This window comes from Neolamprologus multifasciatus, chromosome 7, assembly GCF_963576455.1.
Source record: "Neolamprologus multifasciatus chromosome 7, fNeoMul1.2, whole genome shotgun sequence".
NCBI lineage: Eukaryota > Metazoa > Chordata > Actinopteri > Cichliformes > Cichlidae > Neolamprologus > Neolamprologus multifasciatus.
Window position 1 is genome coordinate 22,952,123 of NC_140445.1, and position 25,357 is coordinate 22,977,479.

The window sequence follows — 25,357 nt, forward strand, 5'->3', positions numbered from 1 at the left end:
TAAAATAAAATATATAAAAATATACAGAGTTGGTTGAGACATGTGCAAAACAGAGGCATTAATGTACAGTGTGGAGTGCACAATGTTAAAGTTCCAGTAGTGGAGGTGAGGTGTCTATGACGTGTTCAGCAGTCAGATGGAAAAAGCTGTCTCTCAGTCTGCTGGTTCGGGACCGGATGCTGCAGAACCTCCTTCCTGATGGAAGTAGTCTGAACAGTTTATGGCTGGGGTGACTGGAGTCCTTGATGATCCTCCCCGCTTTCCTCAGGCACCGCTTCCTGTAGATGTCTTGGAGGGAGGGAAGCTCACATCCAATTATCCGTTCAGAGCGAAGTACTTGTGATGGGTTGAGTTTGTTGGCTTACTTAAATTTGAAATTAAAATTTAACAATAGCATGAGATTCTTTTCAAATTATTTATTTGATCAATTTTCATGCTAAAAAATAACTACACATATTACAAAGAAAAAAGCATCAATGACAGAATTTGCTAAGCGTGTACACAATTGTTGATCTTGAGAGGAAACCAACAAATCTCTATTCAAACCTGCATTTATCAAATGTGTGGCCTTAATGTTTTGGAATATGTAAAGCTGTAAGCAAATTACAGAGGTACTTTCACTTTTAATGCTGTTTTAATGTATAGTAAAAGCTTTAGCAAACTATTGCCCAGTTGCGAAAGCCTGAATAGGGCCGTATCAGCAGGCTACTATTATCTCCCAATATTAGCTATTTGTTGATCAATCATTAATACCACCCGATAGATAAAATTGTAAAAAGCAAAGAGACGAAAGAAACACCCTTCACCATAGTTTGTTCACCACCAGGTGAATAACTTAATAACTAATAGGAATTCGGTATCTTAATTTAAAAAAAATGTGCTTGACTGTTTTCTTTTTTCTTTTTTGTAAAACTGTACATTTGAAAATTCATTGATGATAGCAACAAATATATTTTACCATTAAAAATATATTCAAAATGCATTTTAGCATTTTTAAAAATAAATATTTAACTGTCTTGACACCATACACTAAAACAATAGTTGAAATATAGTAGTAAGTAGATATACAGTTAAACAGCCAACTCAACATGACCTTGGTTCTGGCGTCTTAGACCTTGGGGCTAGGGTGGGGTTCATGGTGGACTTGACTCGTGATAACCTGTGTATCTTTTAAATCTTGGCTGCGGCCCTGAATACAACCACTCTAAATAACTCCCAATCTTTGGTTTGAGTCCTATTGAGTATTTTCATTTTTTCGCGTGAGACAAGCCTCAGAAATGTTTTCAGATTATATGTGATGCACATGCTGAGCGTAAGACTAACCTACATAGATATCTCTTATGAAACAGTGTGCTCAGTAAGTCATTCTGACCTCTATTCTGTCACATCCTCTGTTGTGAGAGCACAGATACATTATGTAACCAATGCATCACAGAATGACACCGTGCAGTGATATATATATATATATATATATATATATATATATATATATATATATATATATATATATATATATATATATATATATATAATAAGTAAAATAATAACCCTTCACTGCGCGTTTCAGGCAGAACAAAAGATCACAGAAACAAAGCGCACTATCGCGTCCGCCTCTAATATCAAATACACTCAACTACTGTAATCCTGGACTTTGATCACGTGAGTGCAAACTTGGCCAAATGGAAAAGGCGAGTCTCGGGTAGTACGCTTCCGACCGCCATTACATTACAATGCGCGGTGGGCTGGACGATCGTGCGCGAAGAAACGCCACAGCGCTCGGCGTAAAACAAACAGACACGGAGGGTGAGAGTGACACATTCGGGCTGCGCGCACGCATACACTTCCATAGCTGCATAATAACGCCGTCTGAGAGATAAACAATGAGGAAGGAGTCGCCGCCGAGGAAACCAAACACGCCTTTGAGGATTTAATTCAATAGCGAAAGAGAAACAGGAGGATGCGCTTTTAAATGCCGAGGTGGTGCTTTATGAGACATTTCAAATATCTTTATATCTGCAGCATGCAACATATTCTTTATGTCAGCAACGGGCGCCAGACAAGGACGGCCACTTCTGCTTGAACTGTGCGTTTTTAAAGAAATTCTACCTGATATATGTATTTTTTTTTTTTTTGGTGTGCAAGACTGAGGCTGTTGTGGTCGCGAGAGGACGTTTCGTAATGATACAAAGCTGAAAGGAAGGAAGGATTTTTTCAAACCTCCGTCTGCACAGACGCCTGTTTGTCGTTTTCCTGCTGGTGGAGTGAGCCCTGCAAGAATAGTTTTTTTCTTGTCTCAACGCTTTGACTCATGATTCAGGCTAACTGAGGAACCCGCTCGACTTTGTCCGTCCTGCCGCGGAGAAGCACTTGGTTGGTTGGTTGGTTGGTGTGTGTTTGTGTGTGTGTGGAGGGTGAAGCTTTTTTTAGAGACCTCTCCGTCTGCGCTCCCGTTTAATTCAAGAGCAACAGAGGGATTAAACATTCCTGCACCACCCGTTTGTGTGTGTGAATGTGTGTGTGTGTGTGTGTGTGTGTGTGTGTGCGTGCGTGTTTTCACGCACACTGGGGTTACATTATTGTGAGAGGAACGGTTGTGACAAGAAAGACGGCTATAAATAGCACACGCGATTCTCGAAAACTATCACAAGTGGTGCATCAGCTTGTGGAAACGGAATCAGATATCCTGCGTGCTCCTCAACTTGATTGTTTCGCAGTGCAGCGATTATATTTCAAGAAGTTTTGACTCTTTAATTTTTTTTTGTTTGTTTTAGGAGGAGGAGAGGAGGTAGGCTGTTCCCAGAGCGAGGAAGAAAAGGGAGTCGTCCCCCCCCCCCCCCCCCCTTACAAATGGATTACGGTCATTTAATGATGAAACTATCCGCGGAGAGACTGATTTGGAAACAGGCGGATCTTCCTCGGGATTGAAATGATACATTTGTGCGCTCTCCGGCTGTTGACAGTGATCAGATTTGGAATCGCCCGACCTGGATTGTAACAATGTTGTGATCCCCCGCACACACTTGGATATATCAACACTACAACACAGGCTTTTTTTTTTGTTTTTATTTTTTTAATGCATTCTGCACTTCTTTTTGAAAACGCCCATCCGACCACTCCGAGCCTATTATCCGGACCTCTTGTGAGGTTATAAGCCTGCTTGTTTTTTTTTTGTTTTTTTTTTAATTTAATTTTTTATATATAAATTGTTATTTTTTATTTTTTATATTTTTGGGGGGCAGACTCGTGAGGGAACCGATTTGTCAGCCCCTGCTCGGTGTTTGATAACCGATGTAGGATTTCGACATGCCCTGCGCTGACGACCCCAAAGGCGGACCATTATGACTACATCGGCGAATTGGGTGGCTAACGGGGCAAGCCTTGAGGACTGCCACTCCAACATCTTCTCTCTGGTACGGTATTAATAAATCATGTTCGTCACAGACACGCGAGGCGGCTGTGATGGACAAGTCATAAGACAGTGGGGAGGCACGCTTTAATGTGTGTCTGCTGTACGAAGGTGAACCAATCGCTGATGTTGTTATTAGGCAATCATTAACACGGGTTAGTGATTCGGAATAAACAGCATATTTCACCACTGTATGCCTGATATCATAAAAGGAGGGTTTAACGAGGATAATTCAATTTTGCTATCACATTTTCAAACCAAAACAAATCTCGTGGCGCTTTAAAACGCAGGGTTCAAATGCTACCACAACTGACTGGTCAATTATTTGTGTATTCGCATGTATCTGGCAAGTAAACAATAGATAAACAGTCATTTCTTTTCTCCCTATGAAGAGCACAGTGGCCATCATCCTCCACCCCCTTTAAATAATCATTTCACTGGAAATCTTGCAGGAACTCTAATGCATTGCCAAGCAACTAACTTGGAAGGGAGCCCTGCTGCTGCCACTGTCAGATATCTCTACAACCAGAGAATAAAGCAAAAAAACCCCCAAAAAAACCGACAAACCCCCCCCCCCCCCCCCAAAAAAAACAAACAAAAACAAAACAAAACAAAAAAAAAAAACCTCTGATTTTCAGAAAACAATAGTTTTATGCATGGCGCTACTAGAAAAAAAAATGCTACCTAGTTCATAAATTGGAAATAGAAGATCTGAGAATTAGTGGAATAATTGTCTCACAGGAGATTTTTTTTTTTCAAAGCAAGAGAGATCTTGACAGGCAGCATCATGTATTAGGCACACAACGGAAGCAGCACTTTCACACTGAAAACAAGGTGTTTTTGACTCTCCAGGCAGCAGCATTTTTGCAGAGGGTGGAAGGGAACCGAGCGGCAGTGCTTTCACAGTTTTTCATCCTGCAATCAGCGAGTTAACTGTCTTACTACAACAGGCAGCCAAGTGGAAAGGCATGCGGTAGACTGAGCTCAGGCGCAGGCTGCCGCTGAGAACCACAACAACATATGGGTCCTGGGGGCTTTTTTTAGGTGATCATGCAGGTTGTCGACCTGCAACAGCAGTTGGGTCCCTGTTACACTACATACAGAAGTTACAGGGGCACATGTCACATGATTTAAAAAGCACGACACAAAACAGGAGATAGGGGAAGAATAGAGTTTGTAGTTAGCACAGAAAGTCAAAATTAATCATCACTTCTTCTTTCTTGTGTACTTGAGTAATATTGGTGTCTGTAACTGGAACAAAGGGGGGGATCTCGAGCTATTTGAGACGCTTGTTTGGATTGCAGTTGCACAGAAACACTGGCATTACGCTAGAAGTCAGCATGTCAGAAAAGAAAACATCGATTGCCTCTCTGTCACCGTGTCATTCGCGGATATTCCCTTGTGTGTGCGTGGGTGTGTGTCGGGGGAGAGAGCTTGCATTCACTCGCTGTGGCATTATTGGCCATCGTGAACATCCCTTTCGAACGCAGGGAGAAAGACACCATCCATCAGCTGACTTGTTTAGAATATTTATGACTGGCTGGTGCCTAAGTGGTTGCTCACTGGCAGGGAAGTCCAAGACGGGACAAAACACTAATGAGACACCGAGTATCCTGATTAGAGGGGATGATGGAGACAAAGAGACAGCAATGAAGAGTTGCATTTTGATGCTCATCTGACAAAATGCGGCAGAGGTGGAGGTTGAGGTGCTGTTAATATCACCCGAAGGGGATTAAATGAATCAGCAAACAAAAACTTCAGCATATTCGCATTTATTGCTTCTTGCAGGCGTCACTTTAATGCAGAAACGGTTATTGATTAGTGGATGGAATATTGATCAACAAGGAGAGTAATTATTACCTTTATTTAACCAGGAAGTCCCAATGAGATCAGATCTGTTTTACAAGGGAGGCTTGGCCAAGGTAATCAATCACAATATAATAAATATATAATATACTCAAAAAAAGAAAGCTACAAATACAACTTAAAATACAAGATCTACAGCATAATGTAGAATATATAAATACTCATAACATTTAACATCTACAGGTCTCCTGTAGTGCATTCATTCTTTATGATGCTTTTAAACTCACCACTAGATGCAGGCACACTGGAGATGAGGTCTTTCTGTCTGAACTATAAGCACATCAGGAAACAACCATTTGGAGGAAAATAGCTGGTAACTGTTACAAAGCTACAAAGGTAGAGTGGAAGCTTAGTTACTATTGCTTTGTAGATTAGATGAACCAGCTACTCCTATTCTTCTAATTTTATGAATCAGTCGAAGGCAGCATCAGGTTTTTTTTTCTTTTTCATGACAATAAAACTGGCTCTGAGGTGGGATGTTTGTGTTTTTTTATCTTTCCCTCTAGGTTGTGTTCTAGTGGCTAATCACTGAGCGCTCCTGCTCTGACAGCCTGTTAAACAGCATTCCAGCATGCATTAACCTTGTCGCTCACACTTGCTTACTGTTATTGCAACCCGCACCAGTAAAAAAACAAGGGTACCTTAGGAAGCATAAGCTCCCATAATGTGGGAACTTCATGGGGGCACGGTAGGATTACTGTCATGAGCTCCGTGTGGCCCGTGTCAGATTCTTGAAATTGCTGCAATCACACAGCCCACAAAACAACTGTCTTGTGTGCTGGAGATCATCCATCTGTGACAGAAAGCAAACAAGAACCTTTTAGGTGGGAGGCAAAAAAAAAAAAAAAGAAAGGAAAAAGAAGTGACACAGTGAGCTAAGTCGAAGTGGCACTGAAACAGGGAAGGGTGGAGGAAAGGGAGAAGAGGAGAAACAGGAATGTTTTGGGCTAAAGGAGCGAGCAGAGAGAGAGGGAGAGGCTGATGGACTGAAGCAGAATCTGTTTTCATTTTAGGAAAGTATTATGACTGATGTGCATTTCCTGACTGCTAGCCTCAGCCTATTTGAGCGAGAAACTGAGAGTGAAAGAGTGAGACAGAGCACGAGAGAAAATTAAAGAGGGAGAATGTAATGGGAAAGAGAGTGAGAGAGAGAGAGAGGGAACAGTCATCTTTCTGTGGACTGGGCAGGTTCTTATAAGACTGAGTCCCAGCCTGAATATGAAACGCAAGGAGGAGACAGTTAAGAGCCTCACAACACAGGAAGCCTGTGTGTGTGTGTGTGTGTGTTTGCACTGGGCACACTGTAAACCATACAGACTCTGGAGGCAAACTTCAAACACCCGTCATATTATACACACAGGCAGACAAACACACCCGGAGATGCTTTCACAAACACAAGCAGCAACACAAAAAGAGAGGTGGTGGTGGGGGGTGGGTTAAGAAAAATAAACACCCACATTCCCACACTCAAACATATGCATCACAAAAGTGCACGGGCACACTAAAGTCCTCCCACTCTTGCGTGCGCGTACACACCATGCACCTCGTAGCCTTCATCCGGGGTGTGAATGTATCCTACATCCCAGGCTTGTGCAAACATATGTGGAATGGAGAGACCTTAATTAAAGGACTTCTCCTGTCCCCCTCGACAGAGGCACGTGGAGTGTAACACTGGTAATTAAGTGTCCTCAAGTAGAGGTCTAATGTGATCAACTAAAAGGTGCTCATTAGCCAAACTGTATTCCAATAGAGATCTTGCTTGTATAATGATGATGCTACTGTCTGGCGTGGACATAAAAATGCTAAGAGATGAGGCTGAGGGAATAGCATTAACAGCGGCGTCTTGATTTATGGCAGGTGAGCGGCCATGGCTTGTAAGAAGAAGCAGGTAATCAGGAGCGGTGCCTTTTTAATTTAAGCTGTTTGCGTCTGCTTGTTATTAATGGTAGAGAATATTGCAAGGTTGCTTAGGGATGAAAAAGAGCTGGTGGTTGGATAGTGGGCATGTTGTGGTCAGCTGAGCCAAGAAATTGTTAAACTGGGCATCATTTGAATTGTGTGTTGGAACTATACAGCAAGACTACTGTTTTTGGTATTTGGTACACTCTAAGAATGAAAAATGTATAGCTGTTTAATATATATATATATATATATTAAACAGCTATACATTTTTCATTATGTAAAAAAATGAAATATATATATATATATATATATATATATATATATATATATATGTTGTTTGTTTGTTTTTACCATAACAACCTCTAAAAATAAATAATTATTATTGTCGGTCCTCTCAATACGATAGATATTATTGCGATTTTTAACATTTTGAGATATTCAGAGATTTATCATCTGCAAATTATGATCACCTAAATAAATATGTTGTTGTGGTTCTCAGCGGCAGCCTGTGGCTGAGCTCAGTCTACCGCATGCCTTTCCACTTGGCTGCCCGTTGTAGTAAGACAGTTAACTCGCTGATTGCAGGATGAAAAACTGTGAGTTAAACTTTGTCAGTATTTGTTTTACCAAAAAGATATGTCATTCAGGTTTTCTCTTGCTGCAAAATGAGATTAGATTGTCCAGCATACCAACGCTGTCACTGGAACCTGCTATAAATGAATAAAAAATTCAGACTGATATCAGTGTACAACTGAATAAAACAATAAGGTGGCAGTTACATTCAATCTGTTTCTGATGATAGAACACTTAACTGTGATAACTTTAATTGTGATGTCAAAAATCACCTGTCCGTTGCTGTCTGTGTAGAAATTCACTATTAACTATTACAATTGCACTCAGCAACATTCCTGTTCTATAGTAACATAACCAGAATACAACCAGCTGGCAGCCAATTGAGTTGAGTCCCCTTGAATTCTGCTCATTGACAAAGATTCATTCAGACTGAGGGCAACATGCCTGCAGTCTGTATTTATAAACCAGTTGCAACTATTTGCAAACCTTCAACAATCTTGCTGAGAGCGGTTGCAGTCAGTCCAAGTCAGACTGCAACTGTTTGCAGAAAGGTTGCCTCCTACCAGGTGACATGTACCAATCGCCTTATGATCAAAAGTGTGAGTGATTGTGCTGGTGTTGGATGTTTTTTCGGTTTCCTTGGCTAACATTATCTCAGGATGGTGGTACATGAGGTGATCCCTCTTATTCATCAAATTCCCAGAGAATTCCCTTTTGGGATTGTCGGTCCTGTATCGATACACTATCACTACGTGAAACTATGCTGCATCAGGTTCCCCCTACGTCTAATAAGTAGCAAAACATACAAAAATAGCAGGAGTATGTGAGTAATAGCTTAGATGTAGTGTCACCATGATGCTGTTTATTCTTCTGCTGTAAATGGCCTGCTCAGTGTACGTCTCAGTCACAGTTATTTACCCGCCAAAATCATGGGAGTCTAGCCATAAACCAGTCTTTAGTAACAATTTTTCCAACTGTAGCTAAAGACATGCAGTGATAGCACGCAGAATGACTTGTTTCCTTGTGTAAACACAAGCGTTTTTTAAAGAAGAAATTAGCCAATAAGCAAGAAAAGGTAAAGGAATTTGTTGTGGAGATGGTTCTCTTTAACACTGGAAGTCCCAGGCTTTTAAACATTAGCCACAACATATGTAGTGTTAAACTTGGTTAAGACTACATTAAACTGTGGAATTGTGTGTTTTTAATGGAAGACACTCCACGCTGTCCTTGGTGAACATTATAAAAGCGGAGGAAGAAACTGCCCACTGGTGTGTTTTGTTATAGAATAATGCAAGTGTATAGCACAAGGGATTAAGTCATTCCAGGCTTGTCTACACATACAGTTGTCAGTATAAATTTAGCATCTTTCAAATCTATGTGTATATAAAAAAGAAAAAGATGATTACAAAATCAGGATCTGTCAGATGAAATGATGAGTAAACAAACCTTAATCTAGGCATTCGATATCAGATGCCAGCATTGTTTAAATAAATGCGCTGCAGCTTTTTTTATACAAAGATTTTTAAGGGCGACACTGAAGCCAGGACAGCATTAAGGAGTGATCATTCCAGGCTGCTCGCTTGTAGTTCAGACAGGTAGCGCTGGCTTCACCTAGTCTCTGTGCGACACCTCCCACTAATCTGCCACCGCCGCCGCAGAGGGAATCCTTTGTCATGGCAATAGGTCCTGTTCAAGCAGTGGCCCACCTGTCTGCCTGGACGGGGCATGCTCTGTGTCAGAAACACATGCTGCACTCAAATAAGCTGTGAATGAGCAGTGTAGTAGTTGCAGAAATAGGATAGAGTACGAGTCGAAAACAGGAAGACGGGAATCGCCTCGCTCGTACTTCTGTTTTCACTACACATCCCTTTTCTCGTAAATACTCTCGAGCGTAGTCATGGATCTTATCTGAGCAGAGGGCTTGTCAGGGACCTGCCGCAGAGGTGAAGAACGGTTCAAAGGCAGAGTGGGCGGGAAGGGAGGGAAGGAAGCGCCGCCGGTCCCAGAGCTGGATATGGGACAGGATGGTGCAGGAGTATTTTGGAGCACGGTGGCTTGAGTGTGAAATATGTAAACCCAGCAGTGCCAGCTGTGTTCTATTCTTAGCGCCCGCTGGTGCTCCTGCATGTGTGTAGGGCGACAGAAGTCTGAGAGGGGAAGGAGGATTGGCAGGAATGGGCAGTAGCTGGTGCCATCAGCTGCCCGTGACAGCTGGAAAGTTTGGTAGGTGGTTGGCGAACAGGCTGATAGACTTTTAGAGAAATGTGTATTGAAAACATCATTGTTTAGTGTTGCTTTGCCAATTTTCTGGTCATACTGGGATAAAAAGTACAACATTTTCTTAGCTTTGCACAAGAAAACATTTTATTCACAGAAGAAAAATACATATATATATATATATATATATATATATATATATATATATATATAAAATTTAGACTAAATGGATACTGTGTATTACACGGTAGGTTATATTATTTGTATGATAATTACATTAAAAATAATCCAAAAGGTACAAAAGAGCACAAAGACAGCTGTGAGCTATAGTTCAGACTTATTCTACCTGCCACTCAGAGTGGTCCCACCTCTAGTAATGCATATATTTCAGCCGTAATGAAATTTAAATGGGCCAGTTATAAATAAAAATCAGTTTCATGCAGCTGTTATGAAGGGGAAAGTAGCTATAAAAACCAAAGCTGTATTTTACCACGCTATAAAGACGTTTAACTCTATTGTAAGGTTGGACATTTTAACATGAGGGTCTGTGGGGACTGACTTGCTTTTAGAGCCAACCACAAATGGACATTGGAGGCACTGCAGTTTTTGGCACTTCAGCACTACAGCTCTTGATATACATTAAAGCCATGATTTAAATGTTTTATGCTTTGGAAAATAAGGAGCCATGCATACTTTCCTAAAACAAGTTGACGTTGTAGTTAATTATAGATCCTAAGTAAATGCAGTTTCCATCAATTAAATTGTTATTTGTTATCTAAAAAAAATAAAGATATCCCCAGCAGAGTCACATTTCCACCTACTTCTACTGTTTTCCGCTACACATGAATTTCACTTTGCTCCTCCACATCTGGATTCAACACAAATTCCAAAGGATGGTACCTAATTGTTAGACATATTCCAGAAACCGGTCAAACTTTTGTTTTATGATGCCGCAGGTCTCATGTAGCATCACACAGGCGTGCTGGGCTTTCCTCGGGGAGATCTGTTTGCTATCTCTCCACCTGACTGCAGGCCAATTGACAAAGAGAATTTCTTTTAAGGGAGATATTGCCCTGCTTGTAACTGGGCAAATATTTTCTGCAAGCCAGACAGCTTTGCCAATATCATGGCTGGCTGGGATTCAATTGCTGTTAGAGCGCACTTAGGTTAAAGGGTTTCTCTTAGAGCTGCAAAACAAGAGGGGAGAGAGAAAACATTAATGTTGTCTGCCGCGCTGTTGCAAATTCTAATTATCGTGTGTTCATGTTCCATTGAGAGATTATCTGCGACCAATCAGACGGGTACTTGATGAGAACAAACACATTATGTGCAGACTGTTGATTCACGACCGTTTGTGCATTGATTCTCACTGCTCTGCCAAACGGCGCGCTCTCTCTCATCTTGAATTAGGCAGACACTCATGATTTTTCAAATGCTAATGAAAATTTGTACAGCTCAATTTCAGTCCTGGCTTGCTTTATGGAATAAATGGACATTGCAGCGTAATAGCGACGCACAAAGAGGTTTGATGGAATATTTACCAGACAGGACTGAGTGAGTGTGAAGACACGGGGCTGAAAGCGTTCATGCCATGTTGTTGTTGTATCAGGTTGTAAAGAGTGAATGGATGCACGAGGAGGACTTGAGTGGGATTACGTAAGATTGTGTGAGTGCATGTGCTGGAGTGCAGAGGACTTTTAGTGTAAAAGCTCTGATTGGCTACCACGCCCACTTAGTAAGCAAAACAATGGATTAGAGACAGCAGTCGGGTGAGTTGCAGGTTGGAACCTGTTCAGGTGTGACCTACTGAGATACTAATGGCCTGGCAATGCCTTAGCCCTCCACCCACTCACCTACATGCAGTTTCGTGCTTTCCAGGTTCCTTCCTTAAATTCTGTTTATCTGCTGTGTGATGAAACAACTGAAAAGTCATGTTGACTTATGGAGGGCTGTCTTTTTATCTGAAACGGCATCCCTGTGGGGGGGGGGGGGGGGGGGGGGGGGGGGGGAATCAATGCAGGAAATTACAAGCCAAATTAGATATTTTTCATACTGCTTATGCTCCATTTGCCCAATTTCAGGAACAATCAGACTATTAACTACTTGTAGGCATTTCGAAAAGCCTCCATGCAGTGCTAATTGTACAATTACTGCACTGAGTAATTTTTTTTTTTAATACAATTTAAGTCATTCTTGCTGCACAAAAACTCCGTGTGTAATCCTGTACAACGGTAATGTTCAGTCACATTGGAGCTCATGAATTCCAGCTGTATGGGGCGGGGGTGGGGGGTGGGGGGTAAGGGGGAGTAATGCTGTAATTTATAACAAATATTCTTAATCTATTGTAAGTTCAGCGTTAATGAAATTGTAAATAACATTTAGCTGTAAATAGTGATATGATGAGCAATAATACTTGCTAATTATTATTAACAATATAAAATCTGAGACTTTGGCGTTCATTCATTCGACTAATTTGACTGAACTGTCCTATAATATGTCTTGTATCATATCTGATAAAAGACTAAAATTTCCACTGTGCTGAAATGTGCCAACAAACAATTTATTTTATATTATTTTTAATGAAAAACAAATTTCTAATTAGTTGTTAATAATTAGCAGATAGCTTTGCTCATTTTAAAATAAAGATGTCATTACTCACTAGCGAGCCTAGCTCATTCCCAGGGTGTCAAACCGCCGTTTTGCCAAAGCCACTGGCGTCCCAAAGATCCACACAAGGCGGCCTTTGGTGTTGCAGCTGTGACACAACTGTCCCAGCAATAGTGAGACTGGTCTGAGATCCAGCATCACGTATTAGACTCCCTCGGTGGCATATCACTGTATTCTGTATATGTGCCATATAACCCCCACACACTCTTAAACAAAGTGCCATAAATGTCAGTTTGAGCTTAATAATATCTAATATTGTAAACACTTTATTGCATATTAACAGGAAATAACTATTAACAAAAATGTAATTAACAGTAAATTAAAAAAACTAATTAATGATCAATTTAGCGTTTATTAACGGTGGTTGTTATGAAGTGTTGGGAGGTGTAGCTGTGCTCAGGTGGGACGTGCAGCATGCGGCTCTGTGATTTTGAGATTTTTACAGTACTGTAATGTTATATTTTCACTGTAACCCTGGAGACAGAAATCTCCAAACTTGAATATCTTGCTGAATTCCTACAGATGTTGTATGTTGCCTAGCAACTGTTTTTACTTCTCTCTCTTCCTCTTGTGATTCTCTGTTTTTCTGTCTTTTGTGTCTTTTGCTCATTTCTCCCTCCCCGTGGCTTGTCACAGTTAATTAAGTTACACCAGAGACACTAGTAAAGCCGGGGCTGGTTTATTTATTTGCACGTTAATAATTCAGTCGGAGCTGGACCGCTGCTTTAGTCTGTCCCTTAATGCTTTGAAAGCAGCCTAATGCTGCAGCTTGTGTTGTTTCATTTTGCAAATGGCAGGGGATCTTGTCTTTCAGATGTGGCTTCGCTACTGTACGCAGTGTCCAGCTGTCTTTGTTGGTCTTCCGCTGCTGCTCCTCCTACCTCCTACTTCTCTTTGTGTCAGGTGAGAAGTCAGGGTTTGATGGAGGCTTTCCGTGGCGTGATTGGCAGGTCTATCCGTCACTCAGCCCTGGGGACTCTCACTGCTCTAATTAGGTCGCTTGGCTTGCTCACCTCCCAGGGCTGGATGCTGCAGCAGAGCACAGATCAAATGACGGTCCCTTGTTTTGCAGGGGCTTGTAAAGGTGGTGGCAGAAGGCAGAGGAAAGGCATCTGTTTAGTGTCCCAGAGGCCTTTTTTCTACACCTGTTTGGCGCTTTGGTGTCGCTCTCGCTTCCTCGCAAGTGCAGTAATGTGCATCGCTCTTCATTTGTGTTGTAAAATGCCAGAAGGGAGCGCAACTCCTTGTGGGTTAATTTGATTTCAGTGGGTTAATTGATGAAGGGGGAGTCGTTGCCTGTTCTGATTTTTGCCACTGGCTCCTCTAACTGGTGCCTTCTCGGTGTTGACTTAGCAATCGCAGCCTCAGAGCTCATGTTGTCTTTGTTCATATTTAATTTCCGCACTTGATTTTCCATTGGACTGCTTCAGCATTTCAGCGCTGAAGCGATAAACAAACACACACACACGTAAAAAAAACAAACAACTGTCATTAAAGTTGTAAGATTTCACTTCCTTTTTTTAAATTGTGACATCTACTGTAGAACCAAGTGTGGCTCTGCAGCAATCACTGAGCAGTTACTTTGCTGAAAATACTAAAAGAATGGCAGCTACTACGTCTGCTCGCAGCATAGCCAAACAGATCAGTAATTGACCTTTCTCATCAGGCTGCACAAAAAAATTGGAATCTGATTTCATTCTGCAAGCAGAACAGCAGAGAAGTGGCAACCTATTTCTTTATCTGACAATGTAAGGGAAGAGAACCAGGCAGCATGTGGAGAAAGAGAGCCGTGAAAGTGGAGAGAACTGAAGCAGGGAAAAAATAAGGTATTGTGTAACTGTCAATAATGCCCCAGATTAAAGCTTTCTTGATATGAAGATTGATTTTGAGGCTAACCAAGGAAAAAAAAAAAAAATTGTTTCATTTAGCTCCTTCACGAACGTATCCAGTGCGTTCCCAGTTGCATGCTTTTAACGTGAATGCTTTCAATTCTAAGAGAATAAGAGGATGTGATCTTGTTCACATTGACCTGAATGTGACAGCCACATGCCATAAAAATGACTATGAGGGGAATTAATATGTGTAAATATTAAAGGGGATTTCCATAGATGGAGTTTCTTAATTTTATTCTGCATGCACAGCTAATTTCTGTCATGTCAAGAAAACAAAAACTAAGTCCAATTATTGCAAGTACCATTCATGAAAATCTTTATACTCCCAAGTACAATATGTAAGAAACAATGTGAAATAATCTCACATTTTACATGTAACAACATTATGTGTGTTTTCTTAAGAGCTTATCTAACTTAGTGTTGTGGGAATGCGACAGTCTGTCCCAGCTGATACAGAGCTAGCGGTTTACACACACCTGGCAGAGGATTCTAGTTCATCACTGGTCCTAAAACAACCAAACACTGTCTTAACCCACACCTACCAAATAACGGGACACGCACGGCTTTACCCAGAATACCCAGATTACCCAAAATCCACTGCTTCTCATTCGTATACAGCGTATGTTTTTTCCTACTTTTTTCTACTGTGTGATGTCAGTGAGGGCAGATATGCTTGTGATCATCTCAGGCGCAGAAGTCCTGCCCACCTGCTCATCAAACCTTCTGCTTGCGAGAGGCAGCCAGTCAAAAGACACTTGACTTAAAGCGGCGAGGACTCGTTTTCAGAGAGCAAATAAAGTCCTCTGACATTGAATCAAAGGGAGATGGATGCTGTTGTGTTTGTCTGATAAAGACAACAAGTCTTATCTAAAGACTCACGGGCATCACAAGCGATCTGAACACACCCCAAATATTGGCAGCTTGGCAAGCGGCTAATCAGATTTGACATTGATGAGAAAGCTATGCCACTCTAAGACAGACTAAGTGTTCGGCATGTGCCAGAGTAGGTAAAACTGCTGAGCCAAGCTGTCTCTCAATCGCCTAAAGTGGCTCCTTTGTCAGCCTTCGAGGCTCTTGCGCTGAGATTCCTAAAGAAGTGGCGTCTCTCTCAGACGACATTCTCTGTGTGCTTTCTGTCAGCTTTGGTAGAGTATTAGGCGCTTATCCTCTCAGATGATCACATCGGCTGCGTTCCTGTTAGAAGCTCAGGCATTTGCCAAATATATTTAGTCGACCAAGACTAAATATATTTCCTCTTAACTTTCGGTGTAAACGCGTGTTTTCAAAGATCTCTTCTGTCTTCTGCGGCTTTATGTGCTATGGCTTTTCACGGCAGTCGTTTGTCCTGAAAGTGAAAGGAAGTGCTCCGCAGAGTCATGTCTGAATGCATTGTCAGTACACGGCTCTTTCTTTTTCTAGGGTTGGGCCAAAGGAGTGTGTGTGTGTTTTCCTGCATCAAAGTACTACTCGGGGAGTTCAAGAGGTCCATTCAGAAGGTCTGCAAGTTTTCAAGAGAAAAATGAAGGGAGTGAAAATATTTTCAGACTGCAGAGACGTTCCTGAAAAGTCTATGTCAAGTGTGTTTTCCTCTCAGCTTTGCCATCTGAGTAATGAATGTTTCCTGTTCATTGTAAAGCTCCCGGGCTTTAAACAACATATGCACACAAGTTCCAGTTTGTTTGAGCTGCAGTATGACAAACATCTCTAGAAATGGGATCCACTTCTCTCTCTCTCTCTTTTCCTCTTTAAGTCATGTTGTGTTCAAGCACAGTGCGCTAAAGATTAACACACTGACTTCCATATTTTTGTGATTACAAGCGTGGGACTGGTGTACTGAAGCTGACCTCTGGTTTGGAGACAGATTCTGTTATTCTGAGCCCCCCCCCACCCCTTTTTTTCCTCCAGGAAATACCTTTTAAACTCTCAGCTTTAAAGTTTGGATTTCTGTCCGACACCACCTTTCAAAGATAAAAGATTGAATCTATCCCATTGTGCGAATGGTGGGAAGATTTTAAAGCAGCTATAGCTAAAGCTAAAGCTGTGTTTTCTAGACAAATAAAAAAAAACAACAAAAAACACATAAAAAGATAAATAAATAAAAAAAAAGGCAAAGAGAAAAAGTATGAGACACACCTGCCGGGATGTATTACATAGGCATCTGTGGAGGTGAGAAAGTGCTGAGAGATGAGCGGGAGAGTGAAGACGAGGAAGATAATAGAGGTGAGAGTAAGGTCAAGGCTTTGGTCCGTCTTAGCAATTGAAGGAAAAGCTTTTGTTTTTGGTCTTGCATTCAATCAGAAATTGAACCAGCCAACCTGGAGAACAAGGGGCTCGGAAGAGTGCAGGGTTTTATTGACAGTGAAACAAAATCTTTCCATCTTTTTTCTTGACCCCTTTGCCTTTTCCCCCTCCCCGTGGTAGTGTTTAAAATAGACAGAGACTGCAGCCTGGAATAATCTTTGATTTGCTCTTTTCTACTCGGAAGGGTGATGAGGAATTTGCTGCTTTCAAATACACATTTGCTGTGCTCTTTTTGCCGGCTTGCAGACTGACAGTCGAACCAAGTGCGCCGATGGCACAAAAGGACATTTTTGTCCTAGTTAATTTCTCTCAGATTGATGAGAGTCGAATCCCAATTGGGTAATCCGTTCTTTTATAACATGTTTTTACAGTTTTGCCTCATTTAGCACCAAAATTGCTCTACTCATACAGCACATTGTTGTTGTTGAAATCCATTCTCTGATTTGGTGTGCACTTCAAGAATTTAACCCCCCATTCCTTTAAAGAGCGGCGATGACAGAATTATACTTGAATGAGTCAAATAACCGTTTTTTTTGTTGTCCTTTGTGACTGGATTTTCTTCAGCAACACTGATTTGTCAGTGGAGTAGCAAATAATAGCTCCGCTCTTTGTCTCCAGACTCAGTTGTGATATCAGTTGAATTCACATGCTTGACAGATTTTCTCTTATGTGTTACAAGTGGTAATTTATTCATACAAATATGAGAATTCGCTGTTTGTTAGCACTACTACTGATTTCGGAGGTCTGATAGTGAAGGTGAAGAGTGCTGAGAGATCATTATCATCCAGCAAGAGTGTAGCTATCACTGCCTCGGTGTACAACTCATATATTAAAGAAAAACACGGACACAATATTGATGAACGTGCACGTAGCCGATAAATGAACGAAAACACACGTGCGCGCGCAGACAGATAGATGAGCAGATCTTAGCTGTCACGTCTGAAAAATAACTGGACATCATTCGGAAAATATGTCCGCCTCCCGATGCATGCCAGTGATTCTTTTGTAATTTTTTTTTTTATTTCGAACACTTCTGGTCTGCACATCATCACAGCTGCGGTGTGTGTGCATGCCAGTGTTTGTGTGCAGGCATGTGTTTGGATGTGCCCGCCAGCGTGTGAGCGCAGCTCTGTTCCCCCTTCCTTCAACTGTGCCACAGCTAATCCTCCACAGGAGTTCAGCAGCACATGCCACATGGCCGAGAAGTACACAGCACCTTTTTTGCGCACTCTGGCCCAAAAAGACAAAAAAACAAACCAAAAAAGCTCATTATTTGATAAAACCTAAGCCTTTTCCACACAGATTGGGTTTCTCTGTGTTATTGTTGGCTCTTTACCTTAAAATCTAAAGCGCCTTGAGTTGATTAGAATTATACTGGCAGAAATTAAGGTGTCTTCTTCCAACTTTTGCTATAAATTGCTGTGCAGACTTCTAAGGGGAGCATGTCTGAAGGGGGCCGTTTGAAGAATCCGTTCACGGGAGCGTGCGTTTCGCTGGTATGCTGCCATTGTAAATATATATTCTGACACTTTGCTTCCATCATCTCAGAGCTCCTGATTCAGTAGAAGCAGCAGACAGCTGTGCCAAACAGTGGAGGAACTTTTGACATTGACTGGGAGTGACGAGGCAGTGCAAGCAGATGTCTTCCTCTTTGCTTTGGGACAAACAGCATCTTTGACCTTGTCACGGCTAATTTTAGGGCTCGACTTATCACAGCGCCAATGTTTATATCTTCTATTACACGCGCTGTCGTTATAGAAGGGACGAGCTCGTAATTATGGGTTCGTTTTGCTGCGAGGATGTTCCTGCGTGCCAAATGCATACTTTATTGTACGCTCACAATTTAGGACGTGTGCCAGTAGGTAATGTGGATATGTTCGTTAGGAATACTTGAGCATATACACACCCTTCCTCAGAGTCCTTGCTTTCTCTTTTTAGCTTTTTATTTGGGTGCAGAGAGTAGTCGCCAGTTTGCAAACACACTTAACATTTCTATAAGCCTCCTTGTCCCCTCTTTTTACAATCATCACAACCGTAGAGCCTGCTTTTCTTCACCCACTCAAAGACACCGTGGGCTTTAATTTCCTTTGAGCTGCTCTTTTCTACCTGTCTCTGCGTTAAAGTGGGTCAGTATTTTTCTTCCCTTCGTTGGCCTTGGATGGCTTGGTGCCTGGGCCAGTGTGCCAAACATGATCCTCACAGCTGGGTGAACACAGGGGAGGAGAAGAGGGTAGCGCAGCACACTCTGAGATTTTCCCTCTGCCTGCCAAATCTCTGTCCTGTTCAACAATGCCTTTGTGCAATCTGCTCATTCATGCTCGAATGCAAACACGAAAACACAAACAAAGATCAGAATATAGTTTCCGGAGCACACGTGATCATCACAGGATCACTGACATTTGTGTGTTTTGGTTTCTTTACCCACACTATGTGTGTGCTCCTAAAAAAAAAAACAGCATTATGACAGGATTATGTCTCCTGTCAGGCTTTGATGGAGGAGACGTTTCCAAAGTTGCAAGTCTGCAGCAGGTGACAGAAACACCCTTTATCTCATTAGGTTAAATGGAGAAGATGTCAATTGCTGGGCGAGATTCCAACCATTGAACCTGACACTTGTTTCCTCTTTTCACGTCTCTCTCGTTTTTGGCTTGGCCTGCATTTCAGTGCCGCCACTCCTGCAGTAGTTCATTCATGCATTTCACTCAAGGCCATCCTTTACGTCTCCCTGTCACTCTCCAGCTCGTCTCTCTGCAGTAGTTACACACTCTTTATGCTATCTTTACAGCAGCACCAGCAGCGGCGAGAGCGGCGAGTGAAAGCATCGATTAAATAAGGTTACAACAACACAACAGGGAGACGTTAAATAATTTTAACTGTTTACGCAACGATCATAGCCGTGTAAAAATAGAAAATGAAAGGACGGCACATGTGCAGATGTTGATTAAATCAGCAATGTCTGATGTGATAACACAATTTATATGGTCACTGTTAAAAACCACACCTAATGGGTTCATCCATAATGCTCGTTTTAATTCATCCTCGATATAATAATGGTTTTTTTAGAAGCTGATGTTTTTAGAAATCCTCACTACAACAGTATTGCACATTAACTATTAGTTAATAAATGATTTAAAAAATGACATTTATTAAACTCAGGATCATTTTAATCATCGTTCTGCAAGACGTTCAGCTGTATTTTCATTTATGCTGCCGACAAAAAACGAAACAAAACAAAACAAAAGGTAAATGAAAAAGAATGAATAAATAATTTAGTCATGAAAAGTAAAGCTATTATCTGTGCTGAAGTGTGGAGGATGAAATCAGTAATCTCAGAGCCCGGGGAAAGAAACTACTTTCTGTGGCACAGAAGTGGATACATCTGTATCGCTTGCCAGATGGCAGCAGGGTGAACAGGCTGCGGCTGGGTTGGGCATTGTCATTTAGCATATCGCTGATGTTCGCTAGATCGGTACCTATGATATTATGAGCATTGTTAATCACATGCAGCAGAGCCTTCCCATCCTGGGCTGTGCACAACCTATCAAAGTTTGTGATGTTTCCAAATGACTTTTTCTTGTGCGTGATTTAGGAAGAACATTCATTTCCAAGGGTGTAAATGTGTCATGTCGGTGTCCTAACGATTCCCAGGAATCTAGAAGCGTTCACATGCTCCAGCTCAGCTCTGCTGCTGTGTGTGCGTGTATGTCTTTGCCTCCTTTTTTTTTTTTTCAATTGTGGAACAATCAGTTTCTTGGTTTTGTTGTTGTCAAGCAGTAGATTGCTCTCTGTGCAACACACTGCAAGATTGTTAATTTTCCTCCTGATATAAACTCATATCGGTGTCAAAAATAGAAAAGAAGAAAACCAACCGTCGCTTTTTAACTGAAGCCAAGACAGCATCCTGTAATGTCTGGCCTGAAATGCAAGAATATTCAATGCAGAAGTATAAAAAAAAAGCGTGAAACGGCAAATCCGCTCGCTTTGGTGAGGCTCGCACCAGAGAACAAGAGAAAAAAAAGTGAAATGATTAAAGAATTGTTAAAACTTATAAATGAACTAATTATTTTACATTGCATTTAACTGTGTTTGCACTGAAGCCACGGCGAAATTACTCTATTATTTACTGTAAGTATTAACAATGCATTACAAATACAAGATTTAAGGTTCTTTTAATTGCTCTTCTCTTCCAGGCGGAGTTGACGGGCATTAAATGGCGTTGCTACAGGTTCTCCAGCGGCGGGGAGTACGGGCCCGTGATCTCCGCCCCGGCCCAGGACGACCCGGTTCTGCGCAGCTTCATGCGCTGCGTGCAGTCCAACCTGCTGTGCGTGTGGCGACGCAAAATCAAGCCTGATGCCAAGGAGCTGTGGATCTTCTGGTGGGGCGAAGAGCCCAACCTTACTGGTGTCATTCATCAAGAGCTGGAAGGTGAGAAAGAGGATGAAAGCGATGAAGGATGAGGGTCGCTCCTGTGTTCTATCCATCTCAATTATTTTTCCATCCCATCGGTCTTCGCCTCAGCTTCCATTGTGCTCTGGAAGTTGAAGTTGTAAGCTTTATGGGCTTGTAGTTGCTTTATATAGAGGGGAGTTATCATGTGGAATACAGTCTTCTTGTGCTTTTAGTGGATTTTATGAAAAACTGTCAGAGAAGTAGTGAAATATGTGTTGTGTGTTAGATACATACACACAATAACGCAGGGTTTCATAGTGTGGCATAATGCCTGTATGTTATACATGAGCCGCAGGGGGGCTCATATAGCAGGCCTGAGTATTATGCAGATTCAGGCTGTTTAGCCGGCTGCACATTTGTTTAAGATGTTTAGGGCATATTGATCCGGTTTGTGTGGAGCAGTCCTATTTCTGAGCCCCTTATAGCTCATATCTGTGTTTGCTTTTGCATCTCAAGTGTTTATATGCTGCTTCAGGACTATCACTATGATGAAGCGCAGCAAACGAGTAGATTTTTCTCGCCAGCGTGACTATGTGTGGCGGCGTGTGCTGGTGAAAATTACACCGAGATATCTCACTTGAGAGAGTGCTACTGTCAGCACTGTTGTCCCTATTTATAGCAACATTTGCATTATCTCACTGTGCATGTGTGTGGAAGTCTAACGTATCGACCGAGCCTGTGGAAGACGGGGAAACAGGAGAGGGATTACGTTGGGTTTGGTTCAGCAGGACACGAGTCGGGAGCTGGGAAAGACAATATTGGATGTAGAGGTGGAAGCGATAGCGAAAATTTCAGTTTTTCGGTTATCTATTAAAGCTGACTTGACGTGAAAAGGCCTTTCAGGCACTGCAGTAGGTATTTGACAGATGTTTTTGCCGCTGCTGGGGAGAGCCTTTTACTCTGCACAAACATGTGTAAGAGAGAAAGATACGCTGTATACTCTGAGTTACGTTTGCATCATTGACACAGAGAAAACTCACCTTTTTTTCATTGCTACCCCTCCCCTATCCAAACTGCCAGCATCCAAACTCCACTTTTATATCTACTCACATCATCCAACTCCGATATAATCTGGCCTTTGTGAAAATGGTATTTTTTCCCCATCGTCATCGATTTAAGAAGATCTATGAAAGCTGATAACGATCACGCAAACACATTGAGTCAGTGTAGTGAGAACAGTGGCAGCATTTAGGCTTTCGGAGCAAAAAAGTTACCTGAAGCCATAAAACAAGCATGTAGAGCGTGAAATTTTAGCATTACCTCACCAATTTACAAGCTGCTTACGGCAGCCTAAAACACTGATAATAACTCTCTTTGACTAGCACACTAAGGTCCAATAAAGCTGATAACAATCTAAGCCTTTTTAATTACATTTTATGGTTATTGATTTCTTCCTGTTGCAGTGGTGTCACTGTTCTAAGAATTTTATTACTATTTGTCTATTTTTCAATGCAAAGATATATCCTGCACATTAACACGTGTTTGACATTTTTCTTTATATGTTACTAATATTTTAATATTTCATGCACTGGTATATTCTGAGATTTCGGGAGGCCTTCTTTTAGAGTAGTAGAAATAAAATGACCAAAATGTACATTTCTTATATTTTATATATGGTGTAAACACGTTTATATGTACTAAAATACAACATATTTACATTTTTACAAAACCTTATTTTGCAAAAGTAAGTAACAAAATGAAAAAATAATTGTAATGAAACATTTTTACTTCTTAAGTCTGAAATATATTTTTTTCTGCATTACATGTGTTTAAAGGTGCGAATTGATCTAATGATCGTATCTTTGTTATGTAAAAAGAAAAAAGATAAAGCCTCATTTACACATTTACACATCCATTGTTTTGTTTAAAAAATTGTGTTAATGTAATAATCAACAACAAAAGTCACACGTTGATATTTCTGCTTATTTTTTCTAACTGTAGACGTGTTTCTAAATATTCAGGTTGAATTAGATTCAACATAACTACCCAAACAAGAACCCAGAGATGTTTAGAGATGGCTGCCAAGTGGCAAGGCTTGCTTTGGTGACAATGTTGGCCGGCTGTTTATGTTCACAAATGGCCTGTTAATGGCTTTAATTGTGCATCAGCCTGTTGTAGTCTATACACTCTTCTCATAGTGAGTAACTGAATCCTGAACTATAAATATTTCATTTTTTTATATTGATAAGGTGCTGAAACACAACGACAGCGTCACACAACTGAAACTGAAAAAATGATGCATTCATTGAGCTTTGATATATCTATTTCTTATTATAGTCACTGTTATGTCTTGCTGTATATGCCATTTGATTTAGCAGTGCCTTGTGTTGCAGGGGTTGATCTCGCAATTGTTTGTTTAAGTCCAAGTGAGCGGGTTTCAGGTAGTCTCAGTCTACGAAGTAAGAATCTGCTGGATTATGTTTTTGACTTTCAGTACTTCCACTTCTTTATCTTATAGAGGCCAGTTTTGGAGCGATATTAGTGCTGTGGGATCTCTTTCTACGCACAACAAATGTAGCCTACACATACTCACACATACATCAAGCATACACTTATGATGATAACACTTCTTATTTGTAAAATCTCACAGGTCTCCTATGAATAATTCCTATTAAGCATTGAAAATAGCACTTGGGGTGTAAGAAGTGGTTGATAATTGTTAATTAAAGTGAAGCTGGATTTCTTCCCAATTAGAATCAGTTGTAACACACACACAAGGGATATCAGTGTTTTAAGAAGTCTTAAAAAAGCTGCACACCTGCATATCTGTTTACAGTGGAAAAGCTTGATCTTAGCTTTCTCCCTTTTCTGCGCCTCTTTCTCCGCCTTGCTTACTCACTGCTCTGACTTCTGTCCTCACTTTTGTCACATGCGAAAGTCTTGTGATTTCTCACATCCCATTGCTTGCCTTGCTTTCCTTCTTAGTTGACCGAGCCAGTCTAAAATATCCAACAGAGTTTCATTTTTACCCCATTAAAAGCCTTACACCTTCATATATTCAACACACTGTTGAATGGACCTTAAGCTGGTATGCCTGCCTTTGTACTTGAGCAGTTAGTTTGCATTACTGCTAATGCAAACTAGATGCAAATAACAATATGGGCTGGTGGAAATGTCACTAGTGCTGCAGCTGTTTAGTCTTAAACCAAAGTATTAAACAAAAGTTCACCTCAGTTAAAAAAGAACAGTTATAAAAATAGGGGATAAAAGTTATTACGTTGAATCTCCAGGGTACCATGTATGTCATACTTATTTTGGTGTTAATGGAAAAGTGAGGGGATAATTAGAGCCACTGGGATTAATCCATTATAGTCTACAAAGATTGTGGCCATTCCGTACTTACTCCCATCTGGAACAAGGGGACGAATGGATCAGAAAAGAAAATCTAAACTCTTTTTATTTTAATGGATTTACTACCATGGACATGATTTCCAGATTCATATAACAAAATTTAAAATCCAAGAATTCATTAAAAAAAAAAAAAAGACTTATTCATACACATTTGATGGAACAGCTAGAGCTATTTAGAGTATTTATGTTTTGAGTCATACAGCAGATATTAAAGCAGTGTGCTCTGACATGTTTTTATATTAGCTGGCTGCTCCACTCAAAGAGGTTGTCATCCTTCAAATTTTCAGAAGCTGTATCAGACTTGTAATGGTTAAGAAGACGATGATGCTTAACATCCCTTACGCATCAGCTTAAAAAGAGACTGACTGTAGAGTTTAATTGGAATAGCTGAACAAAACTGTAGCACCCTGTAAACAGTGTAAAACCAGGCAAGGAGCTAGGACTCTTAGATCATTTAAACAAATGCATCATCTTGGGAAAGTCTTCTTGTTAAAGCATGTTGCGTGTAATGTACCCATGCTGGTAGGTGTTAGAAGAATTTAGAAGAAAGCAGATTGTCTTTCTTGAGGTGAAACGTTCCTGAAAGTCACTGTCAAGTAATTAAACATAATTTAGGGACACAGAATTGTACAGTGATTGCATTTTACCTTTAATGTTATCTTTTGCTTAAAAAAAAACCCTAAAGTAACATATCATTTGCATCCTTACTCACTCGTTGTCAAAACTAAAA

General features: G+C 40.9%; 1 protein-coding gene across 1 annotated transcript in view; it reads left to right on the forward strand.

The window, feature by feature from the left end:
* Nucleotides 1-1,642: 1,642 nt before the first annotated feature.
* Nucleotides 1,643-25,357, forward strand: part of LOC146514251 (mediator of RNA polymerase II transcription subunit 13-like) — an 88,164-nt gene continuing 64,449 nt past the window's right edge. Inside the window, 2 exon segments of the mRNA XM_085165844.1 lie at nt 1,643-3,410; nt 21,015-21,252. Coding sequence (XP_085021970.1) covers nt 3,339-3,410; nt 21,015-21,252 — 310 coding nt within the window. The 5' untranslated portion in view covers nt 1,643-3,338.